We start from the raw sequence: 22,376 nt of genomic DNA, 5'->3' as shown, positions 1-22,376 counted from the left end.
GGCCCGCGCGGGCCTTCGCCGGGGGTGGGGGAGAGCGGGGAAGCGCTCGGGGCTGCCTGAAACAGTCGGTGAGAAGAGCCCGCGCCGCCGCGTAGCCGGTAACTGGTACCTGCGCTGAGCTCTGCCCTGGCCAGCACCCGCAGCTCCGGCAGGCGTCGTTCGCTGTCGGGACGGTGTCTGGCTTGACTGCTCTGTCCGAAATTTTGGCTGTTGGCCAGATAAAGCCAACCTTCAACAACAGTTTTCTAATTATGTTACAGTTAAGGAGGGGAAAGTTCCCTGTGTCTGATCTATTTGAGTGATTGTGGGAATTGGGATGTGCTTTAGTGTTGGAAGAGGTGCAAGCTTCCTTGTAAGCACAGTGCTGTAGTGCGGTTAGATTCAACTTATTATTTACGTCAGTGTGAATATGAGGACACCAAAAGGAAGCATTAGCTACAGTAAATAGCAACTTAATATTTATATCTCCTTTATTATGTTCCCTTTGTCCAAATTTTTGTTTTTCATCCTTGTCATCCAAAAAGGCAACATGAAAATATTACCAGAGAAATTTCCCACACTCTACCCGTATAGAACTAAAAAAATGCACTAAATGCTTATAAAAACTGAAAAGGATTAAAGCTGGGTTTCTACTTGACGCTTCCCCTCTTTTTGTATATGGGTGGGCTGTTTTCTTTTTGCATAGGGTCATGTCTTTGCATTAATGAGCTGTTACTTCAGTTTTTTACTACAGAAGACAGTGACTGACTCCCCTGACACAGTACTTAAGAATGGGTTGAACAACAGATACCGTGTGTTGGAAGTCAGTGTAATACAGAGAAATGGAAGCGACCCTGAGAAACACTTGACAATTACAGCGTCTCAGTCACTGGAAGATACAGAACTGTGCATTCTTAGAAATGGCTGGTAATCCATACAGAAATATAGATGTCTGAAAAGAGGGTGAAATAGTAGATTATTAAGTCAATTTTCTTTGTGTTACTTTTGAGATGAGTTTTACTGTCTTAAAAATGGTACAAAATCCTGGAACACCCTTTATCTAATGTAATATTATCATTAAGATTAGTGTAATGGATGTTCATCTTGAGACAACTGATGTCATCTAACTTGTCTAGAGTGGATATTATTACCTTAAAGTTTTAATTTGTCTTTGTAATAACAAACAGCAAGACAATAAAATCTAAGCAGGCTGTTTTGCTCAAGTGTTTCACTCCATTCAGGCTGTCCTGATACATGATTGACTATGCAAAATTATTGAAGTTTTGTCAGTGAACATCCCTTTATTCACATTCAGAATTTTAGGTCAACTTAAAAAAGAACTGCAACAACCTTTTATTTTTAAGTATGTTGAATCAGTGTATAATTTGTAACATATTGTGTGTGTAGCTTGCAAATGGTTGTTCAAATGTATCCTGATACATGATTGACTATGCAAAATTATTGAAGTTTTGTCAGTGAACATCCCTTTATTCACTTTCATAATTTTAGGTCAACTTAAAAAAGAACTGCAACAACCTTTTATTTTTAAGTACGTTGAATCTATTAGTGTATAATTTGTAATATATTGTGTGTGTAGCTTGCAAATGGTTGTTCAAATGTATTATGTTATAGGGAATCTGTTCCAGTTGTTCCAGGAGACATCATTCATTTAGAAGGAGAGTGTAGCTCTGGTACCTGGGTCATAAATGAACAGTCTGGATACCTGGTTCTTTACCCAGATCTGCTGCTTTCTGGCACCACGATATCAAACAGTATTCGATGTATGAGAAGAGCAGTGCTGAGTGAAAGGTTTAGGGTAAGTGTTAATTTTAGAGCATCAGGCATATTAATGGGGTACCATTCTGTGGAGACTGGTGTTTTAGTGCAATATTAAAACTTGCTGAGATAATGTTTTTCAAAATGTCATTATTAGCTATTCATAATGTTTACAACACTGAATAATTTAGAACGGACACTATCTGTCTGTGGTTGAACTTCTCATGTTTTTTAAGAATTGTGACTGAAATAATCCTCTATTCTTAATACAGCTAATGAGGCAATGAAATGATCTTCCCACTTAAAACTCTGGCAACATTTTTGATAATCTCTTGCCACATTTTATGTGGATGTGAATCTTTGGTGAGGAATGTGCCTCTTGCTGACCATATGGAAACATAATCACACTTGGTCAAGTCAAAAGCCAAAACAAAAATTATCCATTTCAGTTAAGAATTGGTGTGGAATAACTCTGGAATCTGAATCCAGGTGCTGGAATTTGGGAAGAAGGCAAGTTTCTTGTGGTAGTGTCCTTGCTGATACATGGATAGCAGAGAAGCAGTGGCTGCTAGTTTCAGATGAGAAAAACTTCCGGTCATGTTAGGAATATAATTCCAAATGGGCAAGGGAATTGTAATAGAAAGGTAAACAGGCTGGCTGAGAGATTAAGGCTGTGAAATGGTGTCAGCTATTCATTAGAGGAGTAATAGAAATAAACAAATTGGAAGGGACAATGCAGAGGATCCTGACTCTGGGATAACACTACCCATCAGTTGTGAGTGCAAATCCCAACGTCCAAGTCTGTAAAAGATACCAGTGAGTACTTAAACCACAGTGATTATATTTCCAGTTTGATGGTGACTCCTGCAGGTTATACCTTACTACCACTTTCAGTTCTTACAAGTCTGCAGAGCCCAGTCCTGGTGACCATTAGTTGGTTTTCTGAGTCATTTTGTGATACTTGGAATAATTGTGTGTGAGTTGGTAAGACACAGGAAACTGCTTCATGCAAAAACCACCTGTAAGATTGTAAAGGTAACTATTTGCATTAGGAAATACTACTATTAATACTGCCCACCTTTGCTTGACATTCATATTAATCTGTGCCTTTGTTTCTCACATGTCAATCACATAAGGGTTGTATCCTAACATTATCAGAGTTGGGATAAAAATGAGACAAAACAATTGCAGAGATCTATTTCAATTTGGCTGATATCTGTCTGTTCAAACATTGTGAAATTAGTGAGGTGAAAGCTTTAGTTATTTTGCAGTTAACTAAGTGCAGTCCATCATGTGCAGCAGATAAAATCACAGAATATTTATAGAAAAGCTGGCACAAAGTGGGCATAAATCTTCATGTGTATATATATGTGTGTATCTTACATCTATTGCAGGCCTCAGAGTCTGGTTCACGCCAAACACTCATTGGTACAATTCTTCATGAAATCTTCCAGCAATCGGTAACAAATAACTTGTCACAAGCTAAAGTAGAAGAACTAGCCAATAAAATTGTGTATGGACAAAAGTATCTCAAAGAAATGTAAGTAGCATTGCAGGTGTCTCATGTTTGGAAGACGGGGTAGGGACACTTGAACTAGAAGATAAAGTTCTACTTTAAAAAATACAGCACTAGTATTAGGACAGTATTCTGCGAAATGACCGTGCTTCATGAAACTTGGGTATCTTTTAGTAAGAAAATACACTGTTTTGTAATGAAATTTCACTTGTCTTTGCTGCTGAGCTACTTCTATGGATCTGAATAATGCTTCTGGAGTAAATATCTGTTTGTGGTGTTGCCCAGCCAAGCATGTTGGAGCGTTTGCCTGTAACATTAAATTTCCAAGTATCTCTCAAAACAGCAAAATGTGTTGAGCATAATTAATTTTGATCCTCGGGAGATGGACTAGAACCTCATGACTGACCAAACATTGACATGTCTGATGTTGTCCTATTCTTTATCAGATTACTTAATGGCTTGGTTGTTAGAGGACCTTTAAGTTATTTTTTTCTGCAAAGCTGATAGAAATGCTAACGGAATAAATAGTCTTTGTATTTCTATCAGAAAACTGCAAGATTAATGGCTGTCAGTTTTAAGTTTTTACTGCAGACTTGATAAGAATTTAACTGAAGCCAGTAAAAAAATTACTACGTTTAGAATATTAGCAATTGTATGTTGGGCAATGTCAGTATCTCTTAGCCCCAGATGAGTTGGAAGTTAAGATTTATTACTGTAGTTCTATTATTTAGGTAGATATTTTGAATTGCGACTGCTAAGGTTAATTAAAGGCTATTATATGACCCTGGGCTTCTCTGCAACTGTTGATTTGCAGTTCTTGTTTGTATATGTAGGCTACTGTTTGTTGGGATTGAAAAGTAAGTTACATAAGTCTGCTGGTTGTCAATTTGCCCTTGTATGAACCTTTTTGTGTGAAACCCACTTGTATTTCTCTGTTGCTGTAGAATAATGACATTATTTCCAGTGAATGCCAGCACTCAATTATCTAATGACATATGGTTAGGTTCCCTTTAATGACACTTCTGCTTTCTTCTCTGCTTGTAACTGTAGCAACTAGAGAGGATCATTATTCGTTTCCAATTAAAATGTTCTGAAGCCTGTCAAGAATGTATGTGAAGAGCAAGTAGCAGATGAGTGTATTCAGAAAAAAAGCAAATTGTCTTTTAAAAATTGTTTTTAATGTTTTCAGTTTTGCATAAAGCATAGGAATAACCATTTTTAAATGCACGAGTCTGGTACTCCTCTTTTGTATGCTGTTTTCTTTCATCACATCTACTGTGGTGATGCTTTCATTGTACTACACCTGTTGCTCCAAAAGTTACATCAGAAATGAACATAGTGTAGTCTGTCTTTTGTAATGGATGTTCGGTTACTTTTATGAATCAGCCAAGTTGAACCTAATGAATCTGTCCCTATCTACAGTTTATAGATACTTACTAAGACGTGACAGTTACTTCCATTAACCTTGTTGCTACTTGAGGCAAAGTCTTGTTAGTACCAGCAGCAACTCTAATATTTCTAATATCCCTAATGTACATGGCTTTATTTTTTAGGTACCACTTAAATTTGAAGCAAGCAGAAATAATGCAGGAAGTGCAAGAGTATTTGCCATCGTTTTTCAAATGGGCAGAAGACTTCATGCACAATCCATCCAACCAAAATAAAATGCAGCTAAAACTGTAAGAAGCCAGAATTAAAAGTTATAACTGTTTTACATTCTACCTCTTGTTTGGTTCACTGTTCATTTTTAGAACAGTGCTTTTTATGCAAACCTGTTCAGTGATGTGGAGCAAATTCATTTCACTGCCAAAACAGCTAATCCTGAGCAGCACGTTTCGCTGCCATTGAGACTGCAGAGGAAGACATTAAGACTGAGGGTCAACTGATGCAAAAATCTTACTGGTCTTAAAATTCTTGTGAACAGTGTGGTACAAAGTAGAAGTCTCAGTAATTAGAAAAGCAAGCATATTTGTTCTGCTGAATAAGCTAGAAGTTACTGTAAATATGTGCAAGACTATGAGTCAGAATGTGAATATATTTATTCATCAGATGTAATTCACTACAATAACGGTTTATCAGTGAAATGGTGATTTTACTCAACTGCTGCTGAGCTCTTGTCTCTGGTTTTTGGCTGTTAATTCTGATAGCCACAGGGTGTTAAAGTTTAAATGGCAGCAGGTCTGAGTAAAATCTGTATGCTGCTTTTCAGTGTATATAAGTATACATTTTGAAGAAATAAAGTATTTTAGAGTTTAATTACTCAGAAGAGACCAAAAACCTATTAAAAGCAGCTTAAGATTCTTGAAATTTGAAATTTAGGTGAATAGCAAAACTATATGCCAATGTACAATTTGAAGTAACTTTGTGATGTGATGCTTCCTTTGTTAATGGGAAGATAGTTTGACAGAGACTCGATGCACTTTGTTTCTAAAGTTAGTACCTAAAGAGCATCTATAATGCAGAAAAAAATTAAATATTGAACTACCACATATTTTAGTATTCAAATATTAAGAATTAAAGGAAATTTTTAATTTCTGACTTAATTTTTTTCCTAGGCCAAATGGTGAAAAAAGAGAAGATTACTCTTCTAAGATAGAGATTGTAGATATCTTGGACATTGAAGAGAATATCTGGTCTCCCAGGTTTGGGTTGAAGGGAAAGATTGATGTTACAGCCAGGGTGAAAATCCATCGCCAGTCTGGAGTACTGTCTAGGATAATGCCTTTAGAGCTCAAGTCTGGCAAGGAATCTAACTCCATAGAGCACAGAAGTCAGGTACAAACCCTAAATGTCTAATTTTGCTGTCAGCGACTATATATACCTTTTTATTTTATTAGATGACCTATTTTGTCTAACAAATGTAAATTGCTGTATGTGGTATAATTCCTGGCACGCCCAAAGCTGCTGATATGAAACGAGAGTGAACTGAGGAGTGTGAAGTATATACATTTACCATTCCCAACACATTTACAGTCTTTATCCTGAGATACCTGTTCTTTAGTCTTTATACTACATTCAAGTATTAGGTTGAGACACACAGCTTTAGGAATTAGTGTCGTACATCTTTCCAGAGAGCTGCCCTGATCTAGAGGTACTAACCTTATTATAAGCTTTTGTTAATGAAGATGCCTTTTAACTGAAATCCTTTGTTAGATGCTTGCTACCTGGGCCTTCTAGATTACTTGTGATAGCAATGGCTGCCTAATCATGTTAATGATGGAGAAATTAAATACAGCTTATAATGTATTTTGGTTTTAATACTTTGTAATAAGTTTATATGTGATGTTTGCAGGTTATTCTGTATACACTGCTGAATTTGGAACGGAGAGTAGATCCCGAAGCTGGATTTCTTCTTTATCTTAAAACTGGTACTATGTACCCTGTTTCTGGAGGTCGCATGGACCGAAGAGGTAAAGTTGTTCCCCTTCCCCAGAAACCATAATAATCTTAATAAAAATGAAACTTTTTTGTAATAAGTATAAGCTTTACTGTCATGAGCATATCTGTACTAAGATGTATCACTTGTTATAATGTTACTAATACCAGCAAGCTTTTGTTAAAAATTAATTGCTCCACTAGGACTTTGCTATATGAATATTTGCTTCTTAGCTGATTAAAAAGTTGGTGGGTAGTTACTCTTGAGTTAGAAATTATTGCAAACAAAGTCAAAACCATTGTCTTAGTTTGTTCTTTTCTTGACAGAACTAATGAAGTTAAGAAACCATGTGGCCTTCTACTTAATGCACAGCACATGTAAGTCTGCCATGAGAAGACAGCTTTCACAGCTTGCTGCTTTGCCTCCTGTAATTGATGACAGTCAAGCCTGTAAATATTGCTCCCAAATACAAAATTGCTTTCTATACAGCAGGTAAAAAAAGTTTGACTCGTGTTTTTAAGAAAGATTCAATAGTTGTAGCTCTTGATACTATGATTTAATTTTTTGTGCTTGACAGTTTCTTATTTCTATATTGAGGACTCTTGCACTTGCATTCTTGAAGAATGTTTCATAGACCCACTAAAATTTGTATAGTACAAATCCCTGATATCACAGAAACTTGATGTGCTTGCTCAAGCATGCATTCTGCAAGACAAAATCTGAAATAAAGCTCAAAAAAATATTGGATAAAACATAACATTTTTATGTCAATAAGTAAATAAGTATGACTTCAAAAAGCCGTATCGTTGCAGCTTTTTGAAATGGAAAGTCTTTTGAGGCTGAATTATGGCTGGACAACAACTTTTGCTTTGACTCTGTAGAAGATTGTTTCCTCATAGGGTATCACATAAGTAATGGCACATTGATATTACTCTGCTGAAGTGTTATTGCATCTCCTGTTGAACAGAGGTCATGACCAAGTATTTGATAAATTTTCACAAAGTTATCAAATTGTTTTTTAAAACTTATAATTTTTTAATCTTGTCTTTATGCTGCTCAAAAAAAGAACCAAAATTATATACTGAAGGGATCATATCAGATATGCTAGAACAGGAGAGCTTTTGGGGTAAGCTATTGTAAATATAATACCTGATTGTTTTTAAAAAAATATAAGGATAAAAGTATATGTTGGAGGATTAGCTTTGTGTTATATGTTTTTATAAACTAGTTTTTGGGAGATATTACTTCTAATATTCAGTTGTTAAACAGGATTGTTACTAACTGTGTAGCTATTTACTTCTCAATTTTTTTTCTTTGGCTGCATTTTATATATGTGATTAAGTATAATGTCTATTGATATTTAGTTTTGAGATGAATTGAAGTCTGCTTCTGTATTAACTATTAAATCCCCTTTGCTTAGCTAAATCGCAGTATAGTATTCATATGTTACAAAAAAGGAATAACAGATCCATTATCAATATATACAGTAATAACTTTAAAATGTCTCTAACTGATCTTTTGACTAACTTATTGTCCTTAATAGTTTGAAATCATAGATATGAGATTGTTCATGTGAACAAAGGATACAGATTCCACTTAATTTCAGTGACGATAGATTAATCTGGTGTGTTACAGTATATGGCTAGATTGACATTATGTACATATAGACTTGCAAGGAAAAAAAAGGTACAAATTGGCTCTTTGCTGTCCTTGGCTCTACTTGCAGAGCTGTAGAACAGAAGATGGCCAGTGTGTCTTTGCCTCCTGCTATGCTTCCTGTCATTGAACGAGAGACCCGGCACCTGAAACCTTCCCACTTAGAGTACTTCAGCCTCTGGTATCTGATGTTAACCTTGGAGCTGCAAAGTGGAGAGAGTAAAAAGGGATATAAAAATATATGGATGATACCTTCTGCGGAAAGGTGAGGTGTAATTTCTAACCTCGTACAAATGGTGCTTCCTTCAGTAACTGGAAATGAGGCTTTGTCACCTCATGTTTACACTGCAAGGAAAACTAGATTTTTTTTAGTGCTTGTAGGAGTGGTCAAATATGCTATTTGCATAGGTAAAGGTGTGGTTTTTTTTTTTGTGATACATGACATAACTGAGATGTTAAGCTAATAGATTTACTGGTTTTGTATTTGCAATGTATTTTTTGTTGCTGTTAAATCACACATAGAAAGCAGCAAACTGGATCCTCAGTTTTCAGAAAAAGTGGTGTAAGTCTCTCCTGTTTATGTCTCTGGGGGGTGAGACTGGATGCAGATTGTGAGCCTAGCTCACTGCATTGCCTTCCTGAGGGCTTGCTTGACAAACAGCCATGTGTTTTGGAGCACGCTCCCTGGCATGGCTATGGACATGGATAAAAGCAGACTAAGGTTTCTTGTTGGTTGAAGTGGCATGTGATACATCACTTAGTCCAGCAGCTGTGGAAAAAATAATTGTTGGTTTGCAGGCCTGTTTCAAGGCATCTATAAGAAATTAAACATAGTTCAGGTCTTCTAAGTGAAACAAGCAACTCCATAAGCAAATATGGAACATCTTAGTGAAGTGGATCCATACATTTGTTTTTTTAACAAGAAATTATAGATAACTTTAGCCTAAATATTAGTCTGTTCTTGGAACAATTACAAGAGTTCTACATATTTTTTTACAATCCTTTTCTGTTCAAGTGACTATTGTAAAGCGACTGTTCAATCCTCCTGGTTCTTGTTGTGTGTGCTTGGTTTGTGGACATTTCATTTGGTGTAGGTGTTTATTTGGTGATTTGGTTTTGGTGGTTAGTTGTGGGTGGTATAATTATTTGTGGAGTTTTTTAATATTTCTCTTAATGAGAGGATTTTAGTATTAAATTTTTTTTTTCCTAATATTTTTTCAGAGAGAAGGCTGGAGATTGTGTTGGAAACATGATCAGAGTTGAAGAAGTGCAGGAAATCTCTGAGGGACAGTATCTACACTTTTTCCAACGTAAAAACGGTGCCATACCTGGAACAAACCTATTGGTTGGTGACCGAGTGGTTGTGAGTGGAGAGGAGAATGGTTTACTTGGTTTGGCTACTGGCTATGTTAGAGAAGTCAGTGTCACAAAAGTTTCCTGTTTGTTGGGCAGGTAATAGAATAAAGGGAAAAATATCTATTTGAAGACACTGTGATACTGCCTTCCGGAAGGGGACTTCTAGGTGTTCAAAAAGCTCTGACATGTTCTAGCTGGGCTAGGGAAAATACCCTTCAGAAGTTTTCTTATCTTGACTGAAAATGTCAGTACTTGGTCAGTGTATATGCCTGTCTATTTAACTAGGCTATTTGGTTAAAGGCATGCTTCCAAACACCATTTATTGGTGTCTCCAGCATGAGACTGTATGGGTGCAGTAATTATTGTGTTAGTAGTAGCTGTCATTATTCAGACCATATTGTCTTTATATTGGACTCTGCTTACATTTTATTTGGATCAGTTAATAGCATACTTCTTCTCTTGCTTCACTCTGGGACCTCTGGAAGATGATCTACTTAGTAATAAGTCTTTGATGATCAACATACTGCTTGTAAACAGTTATTTTTTCCATGTTACTGCCATCCTTCAGGAATTTGTCAAAGCTCCCCAAGAACACCATATTCAGGCTGGATCATGAAGAAGGAGATATTGGTATAGGAGTCCCTTTTGAAAACCTTTCTAAGTTGATGAAAGATTCCCCAGTCAGGTATTAAGAAATCAAATTAATTTCATACTTTTGCTATTTCCAGATAAATATTTTCAAATGGTAACTCTTCTTCTTTTTTTAATCCACAGTGAAAGGCTCCGCAACTTAATAATTGACTTCCAGAAACCACATTTTATTCAGCATTTGAGCTCTGTCCTTCCTCCGGAAGCAAAGGAAACAGTTGCAAATATTTTAAAGGGTACAAAGTGGCTTTCTCCCAAATCTTCTGTTTAGTGGTGTGTCTTTATAGTTAAAGCATTTATCACACTAAATATGAGGGTTTTTTCCTACTTTGGGGTCCTGTGATAGTTTTCTGCTTAAAAATAAAAACCAGATTCTTATCTTGCACATCTTCCTGTGATTAAATTAGTCTTAAATTAGTTGGAAGACCTGACCAGATAGTTGCTTACAACTTTGTTACTTCTGTGGTTGCTGCAGCTTGCATTTTCATAGTGCTGTATGATTTCCTCCCTAAGCTTTACAAAGTAAGGAACAGGGAAGGCTCTTGGGCTAGAAGAAGCAGACTTTGAGGGAATGGAAGGAGATGGGCTTTGGTGTAAGCATTCACTTGTATAGTTCCTCTTGCTGACTCGTTGGCTGCTCTATAGGGTGAGATGCTTTGTAGTACACTTTCCCTTTTGAAACAAAAAAAAAAAAATTGTTTAGGTATGTGACAGTGTGAAAAGAGAAATTTAATGGAAAGTTCGTAGAGCAAATAGAACTTCTTATAAAAACCTCAGTCTGGAGACTTTTTTTTTTGTTTGAGCTTTTTGCTTGAGCTGGAATAGGGAATGGAAGGAGATGGGCTTTGGTGTAAGCATTCACTTGTATAGTTCCTCTTGCTGACTCGTTGGCTGCTCTATAGGGTGAGATGCTTTGTAGTACACTTTCCCTTTTGAAACAAAAAAAAAAAAATTGTTTAGGTATGTGACAGTGTGAAAAGAGAAATTTAATGGAAAGTTCGTAGAGCAAATAGAACTTCTTATAAAAACTCAGTCTGGAGACTTTTTTTCTTTGAGCTTTGCCTTGTCCAAATAGCTGGAATGCACCACTTATTTGTGTCAGGCTGAGGAAAATCATCTCTGAGATCATGTTTCTTTTAAACAAGATGATGCTGTATGTGCAACTGATTTTCCTTTGCTGTGAGCAATATATTTGAATGTGAAAGTTGGATGGTAAAATAGTGCCCATACACAATATAATATGGAGGTGGTCGTTTAGGATATTAGAAAAAGAAGTCACAAAAGGTCTAAGATGAAAAATCTCTTCAGTGATTTATTTCAAAGACTGCAGTGCAGACCCTGTATTACACGTCTTGTGTATTATGTTTAATGCCATTACTTCTTTAGAGCCTACAGATTTGCTCTGCTCAATTCTTTAGGGGCTGTAGTGGAGGAAGAAACTGTAGTTTTAACTTCAGCAATTATTACAATGATTTTGAAGTGTGACATTTCATTTTGATTTTTCTTACAGGTTTGAATAAGCCTCAGAAACAAGCAATGAAACAAGTGCTACTTTCAAAAGACTACACACTGATTGTGGGTATGCCTGGAACAGGAAAAACTACTACAATATGTGCTCTAGTAAGATCATGTACATTGATGTTTAGTTCTTTTTGTCGTATTTAGAGGATAGCATTAAACAAAGTGTGTATAAAGCATACTGTCCAAAATCTATTGTCTCTGTCTCTTAATCTACTGGTATCTGCATAATTGCAAAGAAGAAAACCTTTCTTTTTACTTGGGAACATACATTTTTAGTTCTAACAAATATAATTTTGTGGAGTAGGCTTCTCTTTTGCTTGTGTAGGAATATATGTGTGAAGGAGAAGACTGAAGTGTGGTATTTAATCACTTCTCTGACTCTTCAGGGCTAAAATTCTTAGGTCTCAAGTCAGCAAGTCCTCAAATCCTAAGTTACAGTTAAAAAAAGGGGACTCACTAAGGAAGCCAGTAAGTTGGCCATTGTAACTTGTATAAACACATGGTGCAAAAGCTATGTGCATCCTGCCAGCCATCTCTTGTAGTTGGTGGTTATCCTTCCCCAGGAATGGTCTGGAGGAACATACTGGATTGAGGCTGTGGGCTGAGTGAGTTTTTCTTGAAATAGCAGTGTCATCTCGCTTCCAGTTGTCATCAGCTCGTGGGGAAGGAGGGGTCTGGAGAGCAAGCAGCTGCTGCTCTTAACACATCAGTGTGTTCCACTGAATCTGTGGCTAAATTAACATGGGGAACAGTGTTTCTGGGAATGGGCTGCACGACTTCTTCTTACTGTGAGGATCTTGTTTTTTACCTAGTCAAACATGGGATTGTTGATTCTTGTATATGGACTAATAACTTTTTCTTTTCTTTGCCTTTGTCTCTCATTAGGTGAGAATTCTTTCTGCTTGTGGCTTCAGTGTTCTTCTGACTAGTTTTACACACACTGCTGTAGACAATATCCTGCTAAAGCTAGCCAAATTCAAGGTCGGTTTCTTGCGCTTGGGTCGAGCTCAGAAGGTTCATCCAGACATACGGAAGTTTACAGAAGAAGAAATCTGCAGGTCTAAATCAATTAAATCTGTGGCAGATTTGGAAGAAATCTATAACAGTCAGGTAAGAAAAGTAGTTTTTGCTAGCCCTGTGAGTTATTAAGGATAGTTACATTAGTATTTTGTTTGGATGCTGCAGAGAAGAAACCCCTCCCAAGGGCACCTCTTACTGCTGTAAGAAATCTGACCTGAAAAAGATACTCAACGCATCACTTTAATTTCTTTATAGCAAATAATGACCAAAATTAACAGCCTGAAAATTGATTGTTTATGTCCACACAAAGTTAAGTTCTTGTAAGTGATAAAAGTCCCAAAGACTCCAGTGCTTTTATCTGAGATCTTGTGTGGAGGGTGGTGGTGATTAACTGCTGCATCCTCCTCTAATCTAATCTGTCTGATAAACATATTGCTGCTGTTCATCCCTTTTTCACTTTGACTTGTGCTGTGGTGCCAATTTGTACAATCAGCAGATGGGGAATAGGATCTCGTGTGCTGTGGAGCTGACCTGGCCAAACTCTAGTTTTTGATTGAAAAATTAGTGTTGCTTGTGTAAACATGAATTAAAACTCTAAGGGGAGCTGTGTAAACTGAGTCAGTGGAGCTTTAAATGAGCTGAAAGAATGAAGCTTCATGGTAATTGGAGTAAATGTCAGATTTGCAAAACTTGCTATTTATGTGGGTTTTTTTGATAGGCATTGCAGGGCAGTGATTGAGGTTGTAACACAAGTGACTTAACGTTTCATGTTTTACTAATTTTGGATTGCAGTGGAAGCTCAACAGTAGGAAGTACTGCACTTCTCTTGTTTTATCTTCTCTCTGGAATTAACCCCCCAAACACAACTTTGTACAATAATCGTTCCAGCACACTCCATGTATGTGTGATACCACTCTGAACATGTGGCAGCAACAGGTTATTTATTAGAGTCTGCTGTAAAGCTGGATTTTGTTTGGCACTTGCAATCAGTGCAAGAGTGAGGCCAATATATATGCAAGGTGTACTGGTCTGATTTCACTGATCAGTAAAATGATTTATTTTACATTTTAGTTTAGATTAATACAAAACAATTGTTTTTTTAACTTGGAAAACATTGCTATAGGATGGAAGATGTATCTTATCCTTAAAGTGTCTCTTGATTTTCAGCCAGTGATAGCAACGTCTTGCATGGGAATAAATCACCCCATCTTTGTTCAGAAGCAATTTGATTTCTGTATAGTTGATGAAGCTTCCCAAATAAGCCAGCTCATCTGTCTGGGCCCACTGTTCTGCTCCAAGAGGTTTGTGCTGGTAGGGGACCATCAGCAGCTGCCTCCACTTGTACTGAATGCAGAAGCAAGGTAAGATAAAAAGCTGATGAACAGTTTTATTAGTAACGTGAATTCTGAGAAGGCTTTTGTATTGCTTTGACTGACACTTTGTGTTTTGTGTTTTTTTTTTTTTTTTTCCCCTCTTGTAACAGAGATCTTGGCATGAGTGAAAGCTTATTTAAAAGGCTGGAACAAAATCAAAATGCTGTTGTCCAATTAACTGTGCAATACAGAATGAATAGGTATTTTACACTTTCATTTATTACACTGGGGTTTTAACGTGGGATTGAAACCACAAGGTTTGATGCCTTCTCTTTTTTTTATAACTTTAGTAAAATTATGTCACTGAGTAACATGCTAGTGTATGAAGGCAAATTGGAATGTGGCTCAGAGAAGGTGTCAAATGCCACTGTTAACCTGCCCAACTTGAAGAAACTGAAACTGGAGCTTGCAGATGCTTCAAAAACATGGTTGAAAGAAGTACTTAATCCAGACACACCTGTGTGTTTTCTGAACACAGAGAAGGTAAAATTTATTATGTTCTTCTTTCAAAATTGTATTTTTGATGCAAATACTCAGTACAGTCAACATGTAGAACTTCATACCACTTATGTAGAATAAAGTATGCAACTTTAAAAAACTATTTTCTAGTTACATATAAAAAGTGCAACACACAAAAATGTTAGCAGAGCTGATCAGTTGGGGTGGTACAACTACTGCTGGGAACAATGCATCTAAGAGTAGTTGAAAAATTAGTTTACGTATTTCAGGGAATATTGAATGCACTTTGTTCTCATGTACAGTATAGCTCAAAGTGTGGAACCATTTTAGATGCCCTTGCAACCACAAAATGACCTAATTTCCAGCAGCTGAGGGTCAGTGGTGTGTAACCTGTGTGCCAGTGGCAGGAATAATTGTAATTCTCTGAATTTTACACATATTTAATACACTAAAGTGTATGGGAGGAATAAGTTGTTTTAGGTATGTCCTCCCGCAGAGATTCAATTTTTTGCCAGGAAAAAGCCCTCTAGAGCAGATAAGAATTATGCAAAGAAACTGACTTCTAGGTAAAATTAGGAGGATTTTAAATGCATATGGAAAAAGATTAATTAGTACATATTTGTGGTCTTGTACTTTCTATCACTAGTTAGTTACTGGATTATGAAGATTTGAGTCTGTCTTACTCTCTAACAGGTTTCATGTTGATTCCTATTAATAACATGTTTTGCCAATAACTGTATGTACTGATCTCTTATGCTGACCCTGGAAAGAGCTCTCCAATCTTTCTGCGCTCTCCAGGATTAAGATTTTAAATAACAGTTCTGATAGAACCTCTTCAATGATATAAAAATAAATCCAGTGTTTACTTCAGTGACGTAAAGAAATTTCTAAAAATGCCTAAGCTAAACAGGGGAACTTTTGAATGCCTCAATAGCTGTTGTCCCTTTCACAGAAAAGCAGACAGTTGGTCCCAGGGAAGAGGTTTGTTTCAATAGGAAATGTGTTGACACATTGCCCTTTGTGGTATGATTAATAGATGAACAATGGAAAGCTAGAGTTTCTGTTCTGTTTGCTATTTTTCTTTCCTAGAAAGCCCATCTTGAGTGTAGGACAGTTGTTCTGTTTAGAACTACTAGTAAAGTTTCATTTTCCAAAATATTCTTGGTTTTGTTGAGACGTTAGGCAATAATGTCTAACTCTTTTTGGACTTTATGGCAGAACTCCATGTATTGTCGTAGTCGTAAAGGGGGGAGAAAAAAAGGATGAGGGGGGGGTAAAACTCCAACCTAATCCAAAACCAAAGAAAAACAGCATTTATTTTATTTTCTTCAACTCTATAGTGTAGTTTTCCCCACGTACTGTTCATAGTGTAACTAAGAAAAGCTTCTGAAGAAGCACACTTCAGGAGAAACAAAAGGGAAGAAAGGACAGGAAAAAATATGACACTACCAGGAAGCTTGCATTCATTATGCTTACTTTTTTTTTTAAAAAAAAAAAGGAAAGGCCTATATTGTTTTATGTTTAATAATGCAACACATTTGTGACAGTAATCGGGAATCTATTTGTTCACTTTTGTCAAACCCTGTGTCAATCTGTACTTCCTCTGACAGCTTTGGTCTGAACATTTAAAAATTATATCCTTGCTTTAATACCAGTGTTCTGAGAAGTTCTAGGTCAAAGGTGGTTTTGTTGGGTGTTTTTTTTGGATGTACTATGCAAACATAATCAATATAAATGTATGCATGTATTATCATAAGCATGATATAGCTTTTTAAACTTTTTTCTTCTAGTTTGTGTCATTTTTGGCTATATTAGTGCTAGTGCAGATAGAAACCAACTGTTCATTAAAACAGTACTCTTCTGCTAGAAAACTGCAGTGCACGCAAATTTGGCATCCTCTTAGATGTGATGGTTTCAGAATAGTGAATCTTAAAAGTGGAAAAAAAAATCTGAAGCAGCACACAGCACAGCTATAACAGCCCTTCATTCAGTTGTGATACAACAGGTCATAAAAACAGTTAAAGAGTGCATGATAGCAGTGGAAAAACAAGTTAGCTTACAGTAAGTATTAAGCTGTGTAGCTGCTGTAACAATCTCTGGAGGTGCTGTTGACAGCTATGACACTGGTCCTTTGGAACAGTCAATGGAACCTTCTGATGCAGAGGATATTGTTCTTCATAATCTATGCAACATACTGAAAACACTTATGCAAAGAAGCTTGAAGGACATGTTGCATAAAAATAGAATCACAGAATCATTAAGGTTGGGAAAGACCTCCAAGATCAATCAAGTCCAACCATCAACCACTAAACCATGTCCTGAAGTACCACGTCCACAAGTTTTTTGAACACCTCCAGGGACAGGTACTCCTCCACCTCTCTGGGCAGCCTGTTCGAATGCTTCACCACTCTTTCAGGAAATAAATTCTTCCTAATAAATAAATAGGGTTCTCGCTGATGTACATAATACCCTACTTAAGCAACACAAACCAGGCTACTATTTTTTTTTTTTGTCTGTGACTGGAATCCTCAAAATAAACTAGTGGATGCAGTAGCCTACTTTTAAAATATTTTTGCTGCCTCAAGACGACTGTTATACAGAGTTGCAACACTGTTGCATGTGGGTTTGTCAATCAAAATTTAAAATTTTTTTTTTGTTCATTTGCGCTTTAGTGCGTTAGGCATTGAACAGAGATTACACTTAATGAGCTGCCCAGTCAGTTGAATTCCTGGATTTGTGAAGCTTTTGATGCATGCTGCACACTGTCAGATTTTATACATGAGCAGTGGTACTGCTCCAGCAAGCAGTACCACTTACCTGGACTACTCTTACAAATAATTATTAATTATCTATTACCTTACCCACATATTATAGCAATCTCCAAACTCAGCCATTCAGGTGGTAGCTGGGTGGTTGTTTGTAGAAGTAAAACTAATTGCAGCAGGATTCTGAGTGTTGCTTTGTGTGCTCCCATTTTAAGTGTAAATGCTGTCATAAAAATTTAGAAGAAAAAACAGTCACGGTGTCATCTCAATCACCAGTGACAGGCAAATAATGGAATGGGTAAGCTAAGCAAAGAGGATAAGTTATAAAAATGTGATACTGAAATGTAAAGTTTTTCCTGCCTTTCTGATCTCATTCATACATGATGCAGGGGAAGGGAGTTAATAGTCAAGAAATGGTAAATTCAGTGAATAGCGTTGTGTGGCTTTTTAGTTTGGAAGTTTAATATTAACCATTTTGGATAGTTCTTTCTGTAGTTTTGAATGTAGGCTTTCAAACATTAAAAAAAAACCAAAACCTTTCTGCCATGGAAATAGGGAAAATTCACCGTAAACAACAGTCTCATGTAAAATATAGTTTACTCTTTTACCTTGTCAGGCCAGGAAATGTCTTTTTTATGACCTATATTGTGTGAACTGTAAAGTCAGCTTTGGCACTTCTTTAAGGTGACTTGATGGTACTAGAAACTTATTTCAGCACATTGCTTCAACTTGTTTTGCAAATGCAGTATTCTGAAGTTACAATATAGGCTCTTAGACTCAGTAAAAAAGTAGGGCTGAATGCTAAATTTTATTAAAACTCTTACTATAAAACCACATATGATGCAGTGAATTAGGGATCAGAATATAGTATGCTATTGTATACAGCAAGGGTAATTATTTTCTGTTTGTTTTTGAAGGTCCCAGCACCAGAACATGCAGAAAAAGGTGGTGTAAGTAATGTGACAGAAGCTAAGCTAGTACTCTCACTCACATCCTTATTTATTAAGGTATCTTTCACTTTATTACATTGTTCAGAGGGACAGCTTTGTAACAAATGATTTTTTTATATTCTATAGTAACGGTGTATGTATTGGGCTGTTCTGAGGGATAAATTAAAGGGTGGCTACACATCAGTGCAGTGAGGAGCTTGAGGCCTGCATTCAGTCCCTGTCGCTTGTGTGGTTAGATTTGGGATGCCAAAAAACCTGTATGCCAAATTGTTTTAAGAGAGAAGGACTTTGTTGTGAGGGAGAGGAGAGGATTTGTCTTTTTTCCCTGATTTCATCTCGTCAGTTTCAAGAGTAGTACAGACTTGGAGTTCTGAATTTTCGCCTTGCAGTTTGAGGAAGAAAGAAAAATGATGATTTAAAAGTTATCTATCTTTGCTAGGTTAAGATAAGGCTCCTCAGGAGCTTACAGTAACTAATAATTTCTATTTTCTTTAGTTAATACCAGCTAGAGTTCCACTGACAACTTAGTGTAGAGACAGTATGTTGCAGCACTTAAGGATTTTTTTTTTTAAGGGTCTTCTGACAGTAATGAGTATCCTAAGCTAACTGCAATGACAATTTTTTTCTCTTCATTCAGGCTGGCTGTAAGCCCTCAGACATTGGTATTATATCACCATACAGACATCAATTGAAAACAATCACTGATTTGATGGCAAAATTGAAGGAGAACAGAGTGGAAGTCAACACAGTAGACAAATACCAAGGAAGAGACAAAAGTATCATAATTGTGTCTTTTGTTAGGAACAGTAACGATGAAAATGTAAGTTGGTCATATTAACTTGGTTGCACTGAATTTTAATAGTTAAAAACCTCGCATTCACCTACATCGAGTTCTGAAATTTAAGTAGGAAAAATGAAAGCAAATTACATGTATTTCACAGCTTGGTGCTCTCCTGAAGGATTGGAGTCGTCTGAACGTGGCCATCACAAGAGCCAAGCACAAGCTAGTCATGGTGGGTTGCGTTCCGTCCCTCTGCCGCTACCCGCCTTTGGAGAAGCTGCTCAGCCACCTGCGGTCTGAGGCAATGATATCCTTTTTCTCCATGCTGTGTTGTGAGAGGGGAAAGGTGAGACTGACTTCTTGAGATCAGAGATGAGGATGGGAAGGTCTTGAATTATTTAGGTGACAGTCATGACACTGATCGGCAACGCACTACAAAATGTGCAATTAAATATGCCGAAAATACACTTGAGAGCAAGCTAATGGATGGATCCTAGAACCTTCAGTGTCTTTAAAAGTAGAAATAAGTCTGTGCTTATTTGCAAGTCAACTTTGACATAATTTATTTTAATTTTGAGGCCTGACTTTAGAATGTTCAATGCTTTTGCATTTTTTTGTCATGCTAGTTTCTTGGCATCTTAATGTCAGTGTGATTGTTTCCTTCAGAAGTGTCATGCGATTAAACACATCTGTTTAGAGAATGGTTCATGAATAATGTTGCCACAATGGAAAGTGTTGTAATTTTGGGATGACGTGTTAATTTTTTCCTCTCCAGCATTATACTGAATTTGCCCTAGCTGTGGCTGTTTCTATCTCCTGTTTAAATAGAAAATACCTAGTTAGCTGCTTTATTTGCAAACACTAATGCATATTCAAACGGGTTTTGTGTTTTTTTGAAAGTGATATGTTATCAAAATGCTTCCTTAACTTGCTACATCTTCAATCTTCCAGCTGGAGCTCATGAAAGTATCCACAAATGTAACATTTTATGATTGTGAAGATGGAGAGTTTTACAGGCACTTGTGTATTTTCTTATGGTGCTGCTCAATGTAAATAATTAGGTATGATTTCTGATGCACACTGTTTAATCTGAATGAAACCAAAATAGGAATCACATGCAACTATTTTGAAGGCTTCATTTAAGTAAAATAACATCATACATTTCTTTAATAGGCTGGTTTTAAAGCTGGTTGTTTTAGTACCAGTGTACTTCTGGAAAACCAGAAATACCAAGTACTCCATTCCTTGAGGTGCTGGATAGCTATTTCTGTGTTTTAGAAGTTTTTTTAAAGTGTGTTTTTTTTTTTTTTTTTCCCCCCACTTTTATCTTGATAAACAGTCAGCTGCATAAGTCAATGGGGAACCACTTGAGACAGAGCGGGGTGTAAACCAGTGGTGCACTGAGTCTAGTTTTCTGGGGTCAGTTTGGTTTTAAAGAGTTTAAAGTGTAGTCTACATACAGTAACTCTATTTATTGGAATTCCCAATTAAGATGCTGTGTTATGCTGTTAGGAAAAAAAAAAATTTTCGAGGCTTCCCATTCTTCTTTGAAGTGTGCTTGTATTTTTTTTTAAATACTCTAGTCTTTTATATTTATATACACAATGTAATTAATCACTCATGTGAAGATCCCTTGATGACTTTTCTAATCACTTGGTATTGCATACATAGGGAGAAATGTGATGTTCCACTTGGTTCCCTTTTATTAACTAATGTATTTAGCAGGTGACTCTGAAATGAAATTCTGCCAAGTTGAAGATTATAGTAAAACTCTGGTTTCAGTTTATTTGCTCTGCAGTCTTTTCCTAAAAAAATAAAAATAAATAAAAAAAAAAATTCCCAAGAAAAAGAACTAAAGATGCAGATTGACTATGAAGTTTACATGCTCAGGTTCTTTTTTTTTTTTTATAACGATGATAGCATATGGACAATACAAAATATCAAAATATCTTTTACTTGACAGATCTCATTGGGTTTTTTTATACTACCTCATACTCTAGATTATTATTGAGGTGTTTCTTTCCAAGATTGCTGGTGGAAACATAATTTTTTAAAAATTCTTTGTTTCTTCAGAATCATTAGTATTTTTTTTCTCTTGGAAACATGTCAAGTAGTTGTGTGCATATAGTTGCAGGTAAACTTCTGGATGTCAAATGTGGGTGTTTTCACTCTTTTAAACTACTTGGTAACTTTTTGTAATGTTTGACATAATAAAAGTTTGATGTTGGTTTTGTTGTAGTTCTTTTATACTTCGTTTAATAGAAATATTTTGAACAGTACAAAAATTATTTTACTAGCTGACAGGATATCCACTTTTCCAAGTGAAAATACATACTTCATCAAGTATGTATTTAGACCGCGTAAAATATGAAGTGTGTATGTGCTCTGGGTAAAATATACCCTTATTACAATAGTTATTTTAGAATAAGATATCCTTGTATAGAAAAGTTTTTCTTTCTATGTTCAGTGTCTGTGTAGAGAAGTCCTAAGTTTTAGGTGATCTATTTTCTTACACCAAATCATAGTTAATCAGGAATTTATCTGCATGCTTTTCAAAAGTTAATAAACTTGTGGTATTGCCATCCTTTTGTAGTCCCCCAAAAGAGTCCTTTACCTGGTGTGTGAAGCCAACTGACACCCGCAGGCGAGATACTTGCTTTGTTTTGGTTCTGCAGAAATGGGTGCTGGGTGATATGTCACAAATCCAGCACACCCTTAGTTCAGACAGCAGCAGTTTGTATACAATAGAAATAACAAATTATATATGATTGGTTACATGATTTTATATTGCATAAATCTTTGTACATGTGCTCCATCAAGTACTTAATTCATTATACTAGTGCCTAATTCATTATACTAAGGTGGTCCTACATTTACATTTTAAAATCTCCTTCTACAGCTGTAGTTTTTAGTATTATCATCACCACAGGTTATGTAGGGGACACCTTGATGTTTTCATCTTTGTCCAAATCTCTCTCTTTATGTAAACAAGCCGTAATGAGGCGTCTACAAAGGCTGACAGAATTTTACTGTCTTTAGATACTGCTCTTAATGACCGTGTCTTGCTTCTGGTTATTTTAACCTTTGAGGTCATTCCATCCTCTAGTCTTGGAGGCCTTCCATTCTTGTTATCCTGGTTTCATAACAGTTCACTATAAGCTTATTTAGCCTAAAAGTCTTTATTCATCCAACATCATCTC

At 36.3% G+C, this 22,376-nt stretch overlaps 1 protein-coding gene across 1 annotated transcript; it reads left to right on the top strand.

Moving 5' to 3' along the window:
* Positions 1–685: 685 nt before the first annotated feature.
* DNA2 (DNA replication helicase/nuclease 2) lies at positions 686–20,168 on the top strand (the record flags this gene model as incomplete). Its single annotated transcript, XM_008940159.1, has 20 exons — positions 686–906; positions 1,612–1,795; positions 3,150–3,295; positions 4,825–4,950; positions 5,827–6,046; positions 6,564–6,681; positions 6,974–7,139; positions 8,374–8,568; positions 9,525–9,755; positions 10,228–10,344; positions 10,434–10,543; positions 11,818–11,927; positions 12,714–12,938; positions 14,016–14,209; positions 14,332–14,421; positions 14,512–14,704; positions 18,363–18,452; positions 19,033–19,215; positions 19,337–19,483; positions 20,112–20,168. Coding segments are annotated over 20 exons (3,123 nt in total), but the record flags the coding sequence as incomplete, so codon positions are not given.
* Positions 20,169–22,376: the final 2,208 nt, after the last annotated feature.

The sequence above is a fragment of the Merops nubicus genome, unplaced genomic scaffold (assembly GCF_000691845.1).
Source record: "Merops nubicus isolate BGI_N331 unplaced genomic scaffold, ASM69184v1 scaffold26615, whole genome shotgun sequence".
NCBI classification, from domain to species: domain Eukaryota; kingdom Metazoa; phylum Chordata; class Aves; order Coraciiformes; family Meropidae; genus Merops; species Merops nubicus.
This window is presented reverse-complemented; position numbering and strand designations above follow the sequence as displayed.